The sequence below is a fragment of the Rhinolophus hipposideros genome (genome assembly GCF_964194185.1).
Source record: "Rhinolophus hipposideros genome assembly, chromosome: 9".
Taxonomy (NCBI): Eukaryota; Metazoa; Chordata; class Mammalia; order Chiroptera; family Rhinolophidae; genus Rhinolophus; species Rhinolophus hipposideros.
Genome location: NC_138055.1, coordinates 78,461,042 through 78,478,419, shown reverse-complemented (window position 1 = coordinate 78,478,419; position 17,378 = coordinate 78,461,042). Strand labels below are relative to the sequence as shown.

General features: G+C 31.1%; 1 protein-coding gene across 1 annotated transcript in view; it reads right to left on the bottom strand.

The window, feature by feature from the left end:
* Positions 1-17,378, bottom strand: part of LRRIQ1 (leucine rich repeats and IQ motif containing 1) — a gene marked incomplete at its 3' end in the record, with an annotated part of 181,737 nt that overhangs the window by 68,076 nt on the left and 96,283 nt on the right. The window contains exons 18-22 of the mRNA XM_081060280.1: positions 14,745-14,834; positions 13,965-14,086; positions 13,346-13,441; positions 13,004-13,086; positions 4,657-4,758 (exon numbers count right to left, since the gene is read on the bottom strand). Coding sequence (XP_080916406.1) covers positions 4,657-4,758; positions 13,004-13,086; positions 13,346-13,441; positions 13,965-14,086; positions 14,745-14,834 — 493 coding nt within the window. The remainder of the gene's footprint in view (positions 1-4,656; positions 4,759-13,003; positions 13,087-13,345; positions 13,442-13,964; positions 14,087-14,744; positions 14,835-17,378) is intronic.

The window sequence follows — 17,378 nt, the reverse complement described above, 5'->3', positions numbered from 1 at the left end:
TAGGCACGTTGGCACTATTAGCAACTGCTCTATATAGCTATGGAAATACAAGACTTATTTTAAAACAATCTGTATACTGTGACTCTACGCTTTAGGCTGGCATTAAAAAGGAGAAAGCTGGAGTAGAAAATGCTTATAATCATACAGTAAAAAAAAAATACCACAAAGGAAGATGATTTGATTAGAAATGGTCTGAAGTAAACATTATAGAAATTAAACGTCGTTTAATGCCTTCAATACTCAAAAGTCTAATACAGAAATATTTCAACATCTATGATATATATGGACATATGGTATGTGTAAATGCTCAGTTTTATAAGACAAAAAATAGGAAGCATGTTGGTGATGACAGCACCAGACTGGGAATTGAGAAAACTTGACTTTAAAATCAAGGAAAATTGCCCCAGATAATGGAGGAGCTAAGACAAAACCTTCTTCTCTGAAAAGGTTGTTGGTCCAGATCCACTTTTTTTCCTGGCTTGTGTAGCTTCCTTCCTTGGCCAAAGCCAGAAGTCCGAATTTGATTTTGGCTTTAGGAATAGCAAATTAAAAAACTTCAGCCGATTAAGGCAGGGAAGTCATTAAATTTATGTATAAGTAAAAAGTAATAAGTGAAGCCAAAGTATGATGTTTACTTTTGGGCTGTGTGAAAAGGTTCACATCTATCTAAAAATGAAAATAGAGGATTGAAAATATGGTCATTCTTTACTTAGAGTAATATATTTGGTACTTAATTATGTTCGTTAATCATGATAATATTAATATTAGCTGAGGTAGTAGCTAATTACTGGGAACAGATGAGCTGTTTATCACCCTGTTGGCACTAAACTGTTTCTTAATTATGTTAATTAAAGCTTTGAGAAAGAAATAACAAAACTGATTATGAGTTTCCCAGAGATTTACCTGATGCAATAATTAGCCTTTATTTCTTTCATAAATATTTTGATTCTAAATCTGTACACATGTCAGGGTTACCTATAAGCCTTTGTTCTTGAATTCTGTTATTTGTTTGATTTTTGATAGCCTTGTTTTGATAAAGAAATGATCCCCATTTCCCTCCAGCCACTTATACTCTGTATGACTTTGGACAAGTTACTTATCAAACCCTCAAAACCTGTTTCCTTATCTGATAAATGTTGACAGTTATAATACATTTTCAGAGTCTCTGATAAGGCTGAATCAGAGAATTTAAGTAAATCTCTTAGCATAAAACTTCACAAGAAATACAATAAATACTACCAGTTGCAAAGAAGAGAAAAGAAGAAAGCTATACTTTAAAAATGAGTGGCCATTACTAATGATTACAAGTTTTAAGCACGTACTATGTATTCATACTGTGTGTTGCAAGCATTTCACAAGTAGGATGTCACGTAATCCCCAACAACTAGGTACTACTAATATCCAATTTCACAGATTAAAAAATAATGATAAAAAGGTAAGTTAAATAATGTCACCAAGGTTACATAGTCAATAATGGTGGAATCAAGATTCAAACTGTGTTACACTAACTCTAGAGTACACACTTACATGAATTAAGTCATGCTTCTTCTAGTGATACCTCTAGAAGAGTATATCAGGCTTCCAAATGGAATATTTGTAACAAACAAACAAAAAGGACACTTGGTCGGAGATATATAAGGTAATAAACAAGAAAGTGATAAATCAAGAATCAGATTCTAAAGCAAGATCAGATAATGAAAACCATGTAGGTATTCTGAGTGATACAGGATAAACTAAGACAGGTACCTGACATAAAATAAATACAAATATTGAAAATAAACAAATAAATCAAGTAAACCAATGTTGAATCTGTAAAGTCCTCAGGTACTGAGTCATGTATCATAGAAATAATTGACTGATATCTGAAACAGTGCACAAGTAGGAGGTTACCCTGAAAATAGGTGTGGTCAAAGTTTCCTCAGCCTTAATTGGGTTAAAGGTTTAAATCTGGCAAGTTAGACAAAAATTGTCAACATTTATGAATATGGCAAAATATAAGGATATTTTGTAAAACATAGTTTATTAAAAAGTATAATTATTTACTTTATATCATTTAACATAACTTGATATTTGTATTAAATATTCCACAAACTTAAGCATATATTTTACCATAGACCAAGAGTACATCTATCATCTTCTCTGTCTTACTAGTGACATGCAAATAAAGTCTGTAATAATAATCAAAAAATTGTGCTTATAAATTAGCACAATTTATAAGCGAGATCACGGCAATATTGCAAAGTGAAGCAAGTACTTTTACATTTAATTTTTTAAAAATCAGACACATAGGCAATATTGCAAAGTGAAGAAAGTAGTTTTAAATTTAAGTTTTTAAAAATCAGACAATATTATTATAAAATAAATGGTCATCCTACACAGAAATGATAAAATATTATAATGTAATTTCAACAAAATCAAGGCAATGATAAAACAGGGACAGCCTGCCATTGTGTTGAGATACTGTTTCACATAGAATCATTCCATCAAACTTCCAGCAAAATTTAATTCTGATCTTCCTCATTTATGTGGGATAAGATGCCCAATTATTAATTTTATTTGAAATACTTGAGAAAAAAAGAAACATCTTTCCAACATTCTAAAACTAGATTATGGTGATGGTTGTGTAATGTAAATATATAGAAGTTCATTGAATTGTACTAGAATGGGTATTTTATACTATGTACATTTCATCTCAAAAGATCTGGTTTAAAAATTCATCCTGTGCTGGGAAGCTGAGGTTAGTCAAGCTGCTGACTTGGATGTTGACTGGCCTTTGTGGCCAGAACATAAGAGTGTGACTCTAGGAGGCAAGTGAAGCCAGAGTAGCAGTTAAAGATAATATGGGGTTCACCTTGGCCAGCAATGATCAAATTATCTCTTCCCTCTTAAAAAATGGGGCAGAAATAAACATTAATGAGGGGAAAAAAGTTTTGCCTCGCAAAACTAGTTTTTGCCAAGACCATTCATTCCAAAAAAGAAAAAAATAGAGCCTTAAAATAACTATTAATCATTAGAATATCTAGTACAGCATGAAGACCATTTTGTCAAATGGAGACATTAATGAAATGCTGAATGTACTTGCAGTTGAAAAATAAAAAGTAAACTAAATACATTTCAAGTGGGAAAGAAAATAAAAACACACATGCTATCATATAGCAATATTTCATGTGCTATAGGCCACTTTATCATTATTTGAACTGTTCCTAGTATATTTATAATAGTACACAAATTAATAAATATGGCATACACATATAAATATTATTCTTGATGTTAACGTAGCTTTACATTTCACAGGACAAGAGAAAAATGCAATAGAGCACATTAGGATAGATTTCTCCTTTCTGATTCTCTAGTACATGATCGTACATGCTAATTTAAAGGGCAAAAATGCCCCAATTATCTTTCCTTCTAGGCCTTTCCTTTCTGAACAAACCATTTAACAAGGTAATATCTGTAGAATTGATATTGATTTTAGCAAAATTCCTACTTTTCCTTTTAAAAATACTGAATGGTGAAGTTAACACTATAACAAGAAAATTAACCCTGATTAAACCTGAAGCCCTATTTTATATTGGGAATATATTTTAATTCTATTAAAATACTAATGCATAACTATTTTTGAAATAATATTGTTTTGACAACTTCGATAGTCACCACATTTTTTAAATGTTGTACTATGGAAAATTTTAAATATTAAAAAAACTAAATGGTCACAACAAACCTCCAAATACCATCATTTATTGATCCAACAATTTCAATAATTTGTCTTACGTGCTTTACTTATTTTTATATGTGTATATTTATTGCTATATACTTTAACGAAAATTCTAGACCCCATGTCTTCCACCCCTACGAACTTAAAAGGCATCTCTAGAAAAGTATAAAATAGGTGGTTATCAAATTTTTCTTTAGTTTGAGATATTACTGAATAGAAATATATATCAAAATGTATCTATTTTTCAATCAATGTACTGAAGACAAAATATTACAAATTCTAAACGGTTTACTTCTATTCAAATTTAATTGAGTCCATTTTTCCTATTAGAAATTGCAATCTAAAAGTATAGGTAAAACTATCATCATTTTAATATTAAAGAGAAAGCAACAGCAAACTTGTTTTAAGTCACGTTTGCTGCTCTATTACATTTAAATATCTCTATTTAATAATGTAAATCACAATGCTTCTGAATGCTAAAATCAGAAATGTAAGTGGCCATTTAGATGTGCCAATACTCCACCCAAAAAAGTGTGTTGGTCAAGCTTCAAATATAGTAAATTATTTAAAATTCCGGAGTTTAATTTTGAATTTTAATGCAATTTGTGTATATTGGCAGTAAAGTCACTATATCAGAATATCATTTCGACATGTGATCACTTCCTTTGATATAGGTTAATATCTGTCAGTGTAAAATTTAAATAAAAATTAGTAACATTAATGATACAGCAGTATAAGAATTTCACAAAAAACTACAAGGAATTCACATTTATATAAGCATTGATACAAATACTAAGCTAGTGTGCTAATGAATTAGTATTTTACCTCCAAGAGTCATATTTTGATATTTATTTAGTTATATTTTACATACAATTTTCACATATGTACTTTAGAACAACTGAGAATTTTTACCTTTTTATGTATCTGTGATTAAAACATACCTTCAAAGTAACCATCTCTCCTGGGTTGTGTCTTCTTTGGTGATTTTGTAACAGAAACTTTACTTTTGTTGTTTCTGAATAATGCGAGGTGCACAGTGGGATCTAGACAAAAAAAGCAAGATAAGACAAAAGTTCAGCTCTGGCTCATTCCTTCTCTGAAATGGCTATATATTTTTATGATAATATTAAGAAAATGATACCCACTCTATAAAACTCTGTCAAATTGATGATGATGTTATTGTTAAAAGACTCATAATATGAAAAGGTAACCAACCATTCATATATTCTTGGATATCCGAATAAACACATAGCCACTACCTAATACAAAAATAGAAATGCTAATAATGTGACAACATTTACATTTAAATTTTCCAGTTATGGCATCATATTTTTAATATTTTTATTTGGGGGAGTTGTTTCACTGTTTGTTATCTCAGCTCCTTTCTTAATTCCTGATATTTCTGATGGAATAAAGTAAAATTTCCATAAATGCATAATACGTGAAAGCTATTATTACAGGAATAACCACATACCCTACTTTTTTCTCCTCTAAACTACATAGGTGTGATGGAAGCAAGATAACTAACCACTAATGGAATGAGGAACGGGTAGAAAATGTTTATTTCATTAATTTTAAAGATAAATTAATAGTTTTTCTTTTGCCTTAATGTATTGTATTTTACATAACAATGCTGTAAAAATTCTACATATTTTTAGAGCCAAGAGAATTCTATATGTATTGATTTTACAAAATACATAGGATAATTGTAAATGAAGGGCTGTATAATTTTTTTACTGGTAATGAGTGATTCTGTAGAATATTAAATTGGGTGCAGTTGAATTAAGACAAAAAGTTTTTGCTTGTTGATGAACTGTAAGAAAATAAATAGTTAAGTAAGTAAGAGGGAGTAGAATAAGAGTGGACAGTTATGCATTTAAGTAAGTTAACTTATTTGTATACCTGAAACTAACAAAATGGTGTATGTTAGTTTAAACCTCAATAATAAAATAATAAAGTGCGTTACCATAAAACCACCATTTAAGTCAGCATACATTTTCTTAATATCTTACATCATCTTGCAAAAGGACACTTTAAGAAACCTTGATTGAGTTCTATGTAATAGAACTGAATATGCTAAATGGAAAAATAAGATTTTAAATATCATAAAGCTCAAAATACATATTTTAATTAAATGGTAAGGTAACAGTTTTTTAGAATATAAATTAGAAAAGCAGAATAGTATTTGCAGAGTTATTCTCAAGCATGAGCAAAATGAAGATTTCCATTAGTCTTCTAGTAATAATTTATCCTTACAAAGCATGACTTACATGCTTTAAGAGAGTATATTTCTCAAGATTAGGGAAAATATATGTCAATATTCGGGCACCTCTTATAATTATATGTGACCTAAGGTATTATAAGAATCGGATGCTTCTAGATATATTCAATGTGAATTATCAGTAAGAATAATAAAATACCTTGTATATATATTTAATAGAATAAAACATCTAAGTAATTTCCAAAAATATATTGGCAAGTCAAAAGGAGCATTAGTTACTCAGGGAAGACAGATTAGCAAAGATTTACACACTGTAATGATACCGTACTATAACCTGCTCTTTTTCCCTCACATTTTCCTGATTTTCTTGCCTTTCTATTTGAATATGTATTTCCTGAACAAAGACATTACAGTTAAACAGACCTGGGTTAGATCCAAGCTCCAATTTATACTAGTTATGTGACTCTGGACAAATTGCCTCTGACCCTCTGCCTCTTCCTTTGTCTAACAGAAATAATGTTGACTTTAAAGTATTAGTGTGAGATTTAATGAGATAATGTGTGTAGCGCATCAAGACTTGGGCCTGTATAAGTGTAGCTGCTCAACTAATGGCAGCTAGTAAACATATAATCACAACATAAACAACAATAATATTTCTAACTTATATTCTTAAAAAATATTAAGGTGGAATATATTGGAAATAGATTGATGGATCCATAATCAATTTTGTTTTATTTAATATAGTACATGGAATAAAATCTATGGACCCTTTATAAATTCTTTGGCACTCCTTGGGAAAATAACAATCTGTAACTTGATTTCTAATTATGTTAAACATGGATAACAATAGCACTTTCCTCATACTATTAGCAAGCTTAAATAAGCTAATACATATAAAATATTTGAGTTGTTTAGCTCAATTTACTCAATAAAATAATTTTATTTTTCAAGAGCACATAATGAGTGCTACATTTTCAATAAACTTTCATTTATTTTATTTTTTTAAATTAAAGTTTATTGGGGTGACAATTGTTAGTAGTGTTGCACAGATTTCAGGTGTACAATTCTGTAATACAGCACCTATATATCACATTGTGTGTTCACCACCCAGAGTCAATCTCCTTCCATCACCATATATTTTATCACTTTTACCTCATCTACCAACCCCCTCCTCTCTTACCCTCCGGTAACCACCGAACTATTGTCTGTGTCTATGAGCTTTTATTTCTTCATTTCTTTGCCTTGTTCTTTTGTTGTTTTCAGTTTTATATCACACATATCAGTCAAATCATATGGTTCTCTATTTTATCTGTCTGATTTATTTCGTTTAGCATAATAATTTCCAGATCCATCCATGTTGTTGCAAATGGCATTATTTCATCTTTTCTTTTCGCAGAATAGTATTATTCCATTGTGCATATATACCACATCTTCTTTACCCAATCATCTATCGAAGGACATTTTGGTTGTTTCCATGTCTTGGCCACCGTAAATAAAGCTTCAATGAACATCGGAGCACACGTGTCTTTATGGATAAATGTTTTCAGATTTTTTTGAGTAGATACCCAGAAGAGGGATTGCTGGGTCATATGATAACTCTATTCTTAATTTTTTGAGGAACCTCCACACTGCCTTCCCTAGTGGCTGCAAAAATCTGCATTCCCACCAACAGTATATGAGGATTCCTTAACCTTTTATTTGAAAACATTCTGATTATACCACTTTAAATTAACCTAAAACAATTCACATTGCAAAAGGATAATGACAATCAAGAAACATAGGATTAGGTTGGTGTAAAAGTAAATGCAGTTTAAAAGGTTAAAAAAAAAAAATTGCAAAAACCGCAATTACTTTTGCACCAACCTAATAATTCTAGATGCGGGGGTGGGGATCACTTGATTTTGATAGTCCCTGGAGATAACACGGTGAATAAGACACTATTCTTACCCTCAAAATCTACACAATTGAGTATGAAAGCCTGGAGATAATGAGTACAGCTTGCAACACCTTTTTCTTGCATTGTAATGTCAGGTTTGTACATTAGAATCAACTCCTTTGAGATCATCAATTTTGCATCTATCTTGCTGGTTTTGTTTTTTTTTCTAGTCTTTGTATCTCCCAGTATGACTTACCCAGTGCCTGGGATATAGGTCTTCCATACATCTTTATAAAATATTTAAAGAAACCCATAAGTAAACTGAGTTTCTATGATGCGCGTGGCTCTGTACTCAACACTTTATATCCATTATCTCATTTAAGTACCATGATTTTATGTAGGGTTGGAATATCCTGAAACTATTTCCTTCATTGTATAATCCCTTTTCAGTTTCTGTAATCCTAATCTTAATTTACTGGTTTATGTCATTCTTGTTAACGTCATACAGGAAAATCAAGTTATCGCCCGTTTTCTATATTGCCAAGAACAATAGTGCTGTGAGATAAGTTTTATGTTAAGGTTGAATGCCTAGCAATGCTTCATCATCTCATATTATTTACTTATTTAAAGTTGCCTTCCCAAATATAAACATGTACTTACATTACTATAACACATATATATACAGTCAAATGTTATAAAATTTAGTGACTTTTATCTAATTTGTGGCTGATTTGGTTAACTGTTTTTTATTGAACATCTACCATATACCAGGCATGGTATTAGGTTCTGGGAATTCAGTGGGGACAAGTAGAGTCTTGACCCTCAAGGATCTTATATTCAAATGGGTTTTATTATTGATTTGTTGAGAGCACAACAGAGTAACATTTGATCAAAATTCTTGTGAATTCTTTTTGGAAATCGCTGAGGTAAACAAAACAAATCATCAATAAACTTTATTTTACTACAGTTTTGTCTATACCGTTCCTTTGTGATACTTCCCCTGTAACATTCCTTAGTTATCTTACCATTTTGTAACCTGATCTCTTTGCTATAGCCAATGAACTGCTTAATTCATATTAAAAAGTTAACCTGTCTTATTTTCTAGCTGGCTTAATTGGCTATAAATAAATGTTACCAACCGTCTCAAGCTATTTTCTTCATTGAAATAAAATTAGCAAACACTGAATGTTTAACAAGTACTTGACAAATGTGCTAGGTGTTACAAACAGCTACAAAATAATTCTTAACCCTGGTTGTGGCTTTACATTTCTAACCAAGTTAACCTTATTTGCTTCATCATGCTCTTCCTCTTCTTTAGTTAGGAAATTTGAAATGTATAGATATGGTAAATGTTGGAAAGCCTCATTATGGCTTCATCCTTATATTCTTAGCCCTTAAGCATCTTACCATCTGCTCTCCACTAAAATCCCTATACTCAACTCATTCTCTTTGAGGAGTGCTCTATGCCAAGACCAGTCAGTCACTCACTCTCTTTCCCCACCTGAGTCATCTCAGTCTTGCCACCAATCGTGCTCATTACCTCTAGGTTATTGACTCTTAGGTTTTCAATAAGCCAGCGACTCTCACCTTAACACATGATGTGCTTTACTGCAGCATTAAATTCTAAACTTCCCTGGATATCTGCTCATTTCCAACGCAGATAACCACATTCTGAAATTACTTCTGTGCAGGACAAACAAATACCACTCCCCAAAAGACAAGACCAGTTATAATTAGTTCCTGCTTATGTCCATCTTGAGGGAACGAGCAACAACTTCCTAGGAATAACAACAATCAGAACCCAAACCCAAACTGAGTAAATCATGGTAACTCCTCACAATTTTAGATTGTCTCCTGTGGCTTTCCATCAGTTTCTCTCCCCTTGCCGCTCCTCCTCCTGCTCCTTTTGTTTAAAGCGGATGGGCTCATTTATCCCATCCGCTTTAAACTAGAAGGCATCAATGTGGAGTCTCCCTGGATGGCGGCCCACATTGCATGTTTCCTCAGTCCCTTGCTTTTTCCTTACTCAGTGGTAACCAATGTTCTAAGTGGTATTCTTCCTCTATTTACAACTTCCTTTAAGTAATGACCCCATGCCTTTTGCCCTAGTTTCACTCTTACCATAAATAAAATGTTATTGACTTATATATCCCTTGGCTAAGAAATATATGTAAAATATACAAAAAGGAAATATTAAGTGTTTGCTACAGAGCAATGTGCTCTACGTCTTTTCATGGCAGAAATTTGAATTACAGTTTCTATACCCCCTGTATTTTATGCTCCACTTCCTTGAAGATCACCACTTTGTTAGAGTGTAGGATGTAACTGGTTCCATTTAAGTTTCTGTTCTCTGAATCCTCACCTGCCACCCTCCCAACCGGTACAGAGCTGATTGGTCTCCAGTAGTTTTATGGACAATGTTGCCCTCTGGTGGCTTGAAAATTTTAAGCTAGACAGTTGTCTATGTAAGATATATCTCTGTTAAGGTTTGAAAATTGTTAATACAAAATTAACTTTCAACAGAATTTAAATATTTAAAATATTATTTTATTATTTATCAGTGAGTAAAATTTTAAAATTATGGCCATTATTTTAGGCAGATTCAAATAAGTTAATAGCGTATCACAGGTCGATTGCATTATAAAATTGGAAAAGTACTAGAAAATGCTTTATTCTATAAGAAAAAAACCCAAGTTACAGAGTCTTACATAATTTGATCACAGATACAAAATGACGTAAGTGCTACATCATCAACCTAGTAAAAAATTAGAGCATCATAATTGGAGAAGATCCCACTGATTTTCATGTTTTCCATCTTTAATCTTACTTTGAATATTTATGTCTATTGTATATGTCTGTTGTGAAGGGGGAGTAAAGAAAGAGTGAGGACAATTTAAAGGTTATCACAAAGCCTTATGTTTCAGAATTCAAATTTTAGAGAATAAAAGGGATTTTATTTCATTAATCTAATAGTATTTTTGACAAAACAAAAAGCCGAAAAAAAAAAAAGGGCTTACTAGAGAGATACAGAACCTAACATAGTAGTAAGAATGCAACTGGGTTTACAGTCATGTAATTCAACATCCCCATAAAAATTATACAATTGTCATTTTGTTTTTTTACCTAAAAGGTCATGTTTAATGACCACTGTCAAAATGTTAAATTTAAGATATGGTTGTTAACTCGGATGTCTGGTAATTTTTTATTTGTTACCCTACCATGCCCCCTTGTGACAGATGAAAAGAGGTTTAATTTTTGTTTGATAATAATTATGTCTAATTTTTGGCCATTAAAGCAATGATTTTTTAATGTGTGAGCATATATTCCTTGTTGAAACTTTTGCTAAAACATGTTATTTACTATGCTCATTTATTAAAAATGTACTCAACCTAAAAAAAAAAAATCACTCAGTTACAAGAATTAGCAAGAAAGACCTTTATATTTCCAGAGACTGATTCTAACACAATAAACTTTTTCTTAGCTTCACTATCAGAGACTAGGCAAACACTGTAAATATCTAAAAAAAAACCCAAAAAACTATAAATATTGAACTTAAATGAGTAATAATTATTTGTTTAACACTGGCTAAATCAGTTCTTATCTAATTCTGATATTTGAACCTGCCCCAGAAGTTTCAGAAACTTTCATAATTCTTAAAACAGTTATTTAAATAATGTTTGTTGATACTGTTGAAGATGAATAGAAATATATGACAAAACAATAAAACCTGTTCATCAAATTTACTGTACTGGATTCCACTTCCCCAGGACTGAGAGTTTCACTATTAGTAATGGGTTGAGTTACTATTTTTCTGGGAAACCACTTGTATTCAATTCATAGAGCCCTGAGAAACTTTAATAGGAGTTTACAAAATAAAAGTGTGGGAGGTGCAAAGTAAGTTGGCAAATAGAGCATATATTTACATCTTCTTGAAAAATGCTTAAAATTTCAATATTTTAAACCTGACAAACTTGTAGTGCACAACAAAAAAAAATAGTTACCTCAAAAAGATAAAATCAAGATATCACTACACTAATATAACACCAAAAAAGGAAAGTTGAACATTTGTGAATATGAAAATGAATCATGAATGTTTTATCAATGGCTAGTAAGTGCATGTCAACAAATATTAGTTATTCCTTGGAAACCAACAGTATTCTAGTTATTTTTGTTTTTTAAATTAAATACATATGTAGTATATATTTCTTAGAATTGTATTAAACCAATGATTAAAAATGATAAATAGAAAAATTAAGCATCTCTGTATGTTTTTCTAAGCTAGAACTGTAGAATAAATACAGATTCCTTGCTCTTCTCAGGACTAATGGTACTTTTATGGAAACATTTCGCTGATGTTAAGATCTTTATACAAGGAAACAATGAGCAAGAGAAGCCCAAAACAGTTTTTAAAAAGTCATGTTACTTATATTAAAGCTTATGAGTTCAGGAGTAAATATTTATAAAATTATGAGTAAATACCAAGTTATATGAAATATGCACATAATTTTAAATAGTTTTTTAACGGATATAAAGTCACAATAACCTACTACTTCTTGCCCTGACAACTATAAACTACTCCACATATTAAGTAATTAACACTAAAATGATTAAAGGTATTCAGGAAAGATAAATGACTTGAAGAATTAGCCTGACAAACAGGATAGAAGAAAAGATGCCTTTGAACATTTCCCAAGTTCTGCATAATCATGAAAGATACATACCATTGTGCTTCTTTCCCAAAGTGTCAAGTTCTGAAGACTTTGTAGCTGATACTCATGGAACTGATGCATTTATATAAATATTTTATTGAATAAACAAGCAATTTAAAAACACACAAAGGAATAAGCACATGAAGCAGACGCTGTTTAGGATCAACTTTTGCCAAAATAAACCAGCTTAGAAATAAATTACAGCATAATTTTCAGAGTAAGATAGATAGAATAATCAATAGCAAAGTAGATAAGAAATAAGAGAAAAGTAAAAATAGCATTTAAGAGTATAACAAATTATTTAATGTAATAACATAATTTGCTCTAAGTTTTCTTGTTTTTTGGAGAATTATTACCTTAGACATACTCATATCTGTGCATTTCATTTCTGTTCTTATTAAATGCAATTTAGTTAAAATATTTTAAAAGAATACATCTTCAATATCAAACACACAGTTATTCAAAGAGCATTGATTACATACCCAATTTTTTCCTTAATTTCTTTGATTTCATTTTCTGTGCTCTCTTCAGCATTTGCTGAGCAGTAGAAATATCTTTAAAGCCCCTATTAAAATATTAAATTAAATAAAGGCAAAACAAATATTCAGATCATATTTATATATGCATATACATATAAACATAAGTATCTGAATTATATTAAAACAAATTTGGATTCCAACTTAAGAATCTGTAATTTAGCAGATATATAGTTTCTTAAAAAACAAATAAAAACACTATTGAAATCTTGAAAAACATCGGCCTTGGACATTTAAAGATCTCTCAATTTTAAGTCTCAATAGTTTAGTGTAAAGTAGACTACATACCATTCTTCGGAAATTTTTTCCTCCTTTTCAGATTTTAGCAAACTCTTTCTGCTGGTCTTTGATTCAGGTGTCTGGGATAAAGTTCTATTTTCTGATCTGGCAATAGAAAAATGCCACACAACTGAATCAACACAAGTATATAAGCACTTTTTAAAACTACAAGGGTTTTTATGTTGTCTCAAACTTGAAAATAAAATCCATTTAAGTTACAGAAAAGCTTTATCTTGAAAAGCAATAAATGTCTGCCATTAATTTAAAATGTTTACATTTCAATTACTTGAAGCATATTTCAATCCTTTTGTCGAAAGAAATGCAGCACTGGAATTTTTATTCTAATCCTTATCTCTACCTATATAACAGTATTTAAAAATCTACTTGTTTAAAACAATTAATTATATTATTTTATTTAAGTTTTGCAGTTGTTTGAATAAATCTACCTTACACATTTTTCTTACATTGAAAACTACATAAAATCATTATATCTTAACACTAAATGTTCTTCCATCTTCTAATCAAATAAACTTGCTGTTATTTTCATTATTTTATTAGTTTTGTAAGTAGTATTCTTCATAGGTATGCCATTCATAGGTTGATTTTCTAAAAGGGTAATTCAGCTTACCTGCCATTAAACTGTGTGTGTTCGGATGAAAACACATTTTCTTTCTCATTACATAGCCATGCTTGAGCTGGATGACTTGGTAAATTAAGTGAAGTGTCATCATAATTTAAGGTTCCAGAGAACTTATCAAAAAAAAAAAAAGGTACATGATTTTAAAATAAATTGAAAAATTCTAGGATTAATATTGTATTACTCTACTTGCATAGTACAAAGTAGCCTCCTAAGGAAAACTCATAAAAATTGAAAATTAAAATAAAATTTATGGAATACACATATAAATATTTTTTGTTATAGTGGCAAGGAATATGCTTTTTGGTATAGTTTGCCTATACAAAGTGATTAATTGCAAAGATCTTAAAAAAATCTCAGGAAACAAAAACTTCAAAGATTATCAAATAAATAGCAGATATTGCAGTCCATTGACCTTTGACTGAAAATCTTCAGCTGTTACCCTCTTAATGCATATTTTTATATTTTTAAAGTGCTTTCAACTAGTGATTTTAGTCTACTGCCAAATATGCAGCTGAAGTGTATCATTTTTTTTTCTTTGCTACTGTGAAATAAAGTGTTGAAAGAAATCCAAAATAAAGAAAAAAATGAGGAGCAAATGAAAGAAAAGCTACATGAATAATTACATCTGGGGATGAGGAGGAAGTCAGAGGCTTCTAAAAGTAATTATGTTTTTCAAGTCAATAAATTGTATTATTAATCACTGCTGCATAGCATAACCTTAAAAAATGAGCAAAGATTGAGCACTGAGAGGTTTCCATGACATGTTACCTTTGGCCAGTGCAGCTGGTTTGGGAGAAGCAGTGTTTGTGAAGGGAAGCGGGCGGAATCTAAAGCTGGCCATTCTTTTTCTAAGGCAGCCTGCACAAATAAAACATCGATGTACATCAGTTAGCTTGCATAACTTTTACAAAGAGTCTTTAAATTGTCTTATATGCTACAAAAGTTACGAAAGTATATCAGAATTTTTATTTACAGGAAAATGTGCTACTTGCTATTGTGAGATGTTTTGCATCTGTTTAATGCAAGCATTCTTAAAAACAGGATAAGATGTTTCTTTTTTATCCCCAGTGGGATAAAGTGAGAACTTGAGTACTCAAGTGCTCTAAAAAAAAATAAGAGAAGGGTGGATTGTTCAGTGTATTTTACTGTTTGATAAGTATGACTCTGAGCCAACTCTAGATGTAATTGAAGGCAATAATCTATTAGTTCATTGTAATATATACCATATTTTCCATTAAACCTCACTATTGAAAATGTATTTTAACACATTAGTATCAATTTTTCTATAAACACACTGTAAGATAGCTTTTACTTAATTTTTCCCCCAAATTTCACAAATCTTCTTAATAGGTGGAAAAAAAGAATTTTATGGCAATATAAGAAACAGGGTTGTTGATATTATATTTTCTAACTCAAGTGGTTCAATGATAAAAATATAAATTTTGAAAAGATCCTATTTTAAATTCCTTCACTCTATCTTCAAACATCTTTATTCTATTTATGTAATTCCCAAATTTATTTTATCTGTCTACAAAGGAACTACACGAGTTATGCTAGTTTGTATAAGTGAGAATATAACTATCTAAATTTTATTTGCTTGGATTATCTAATATAGTTGAGAATAAACTTCTGTGGTTCTTCAATGCTTTTTGAATCTGGATGAAAAAAGGATGATCAGAATACTAATAAACTTGTTTCTTAAAAGGTTCCAAAATGATCAGACATACTAATGATTTAGAAACTAGAATGATTATATTCTGAGGAGACTTCAGTGCAATTTTCCATTTATACCATTTCAAACTTTCTTTACCATCACTTGAAAGACCATTGGGAAGGCAAGACTAAGACATCCTGACTACGGCTAGCAGTGCAATGATAGACTTACTTCTAACATTTAATCTTAGGAAACCTAATCAAATTCATGTTATTTCAATGTCTATGTAGTAGGACACCTCTACATAGTTGTTAGACAGGTACATTGTCCAATTCCTTCCAGTCAGAGATTATTAACACATATATCACAGCTATATACTACCAGTTATATCTGGTTTAAGAATGTGAATTGATGCAAAAGTGCAAACAGGATTCAGGTCTCAGATTTTGTAATTCTTTATTTTGAATGACAAATAAAAGGAAATCCAGATCTATTTCAGGAACTATCAAGACCTACAGCATATCAGCTATCATCAAATTAGTATTGTCACTATTCTGAAAAATGCTAAAGTGAAGAGAAGATGTGAAGCTGTAGAGACAATATTTTAAAAGGGAGTATGCCAGACGACTCTGGGAAGATGGCAGAGAAGGAAGCACCAGGAAGCCATCTCCCCAACTAGACAACAATTGCACTGGCAGAATCTGTCTGATACAACGATTTTGGAACTCTGGAGTCTATTGAAGGCTTCTGACTTCCAGGGGAAGAACTGAGTGGTACATGGTGGTTAATTTTGGTCAGTTTCAGCTCGTAGCACAGTAGCAGCTATCTGCCACTCCCCAACCCTGAGGCCGGCAGCTGTTGAGGAGTCAGGATTGACAATGAGGACGCTGTCTTCCACATATTGGGGATCTGTCCTCTAATTGCTGATTGTTTCTTCTGATTACAGAAATGCAAATGGGTGCAAAGAGCCTTTGTTCTTGCACCTCCTCTATTGTAAGCCCCTGTCCTACTAGCTAAGTAATTTCCAGGGGATTTAAAGGGCTGGCGTCCTTCTACCTGCCTCTTCATTTTTCTCTTTTGGGAGCCAGACATTAAAGACTAGGATATTCATTAAAAATATTCTAGCAGCATAAAAGAATCTTTAATATAAAATGATAAAGAAACTTTTAGTATTTGTGTAATCATAATCAAATAATGTTATCAAAACTAATGATTTATGAGCTCAAGCTTATTAATATCAAGTATATTCGGCAGTACTTAGTATGTTGAGAAAAAAAATCTCAAAATGTTGGGAAGAATTGGCCAAGGCTATAAATATACTACTGTTTAAAAATGTATATTAATATATTATGCTTAGCACTGGATATTTATAGAAATGTCAGTTGTTGCTTAAGAAAAGCTTCTGTTCAGATATTCTTTAATTTACAACTAAGGATCTGGAAAGCTTTCTGGTTACTTCTGAATACTATTATCAAACTTACTATATATTAAAAATGAACTTAACCTTAGATAAGTTTGTAATGGTGTGATCACAGTTGAGCATTTGATCAGATATATATCCATTTGGCTTTTGAGAAGAAATCATTATTCTATAATCCAACTTTGAGAGAGTAGAAAATAAGGCTATCAGAAAGAGGAGCTGAAAATAATATTCATGTGTATTTGTATTATGTATATGCAAAAATTTTCACTCCATCTAGTGTAATGCTTTCATTTGACATGACACTAGGATCAGACATTCCCTAAGC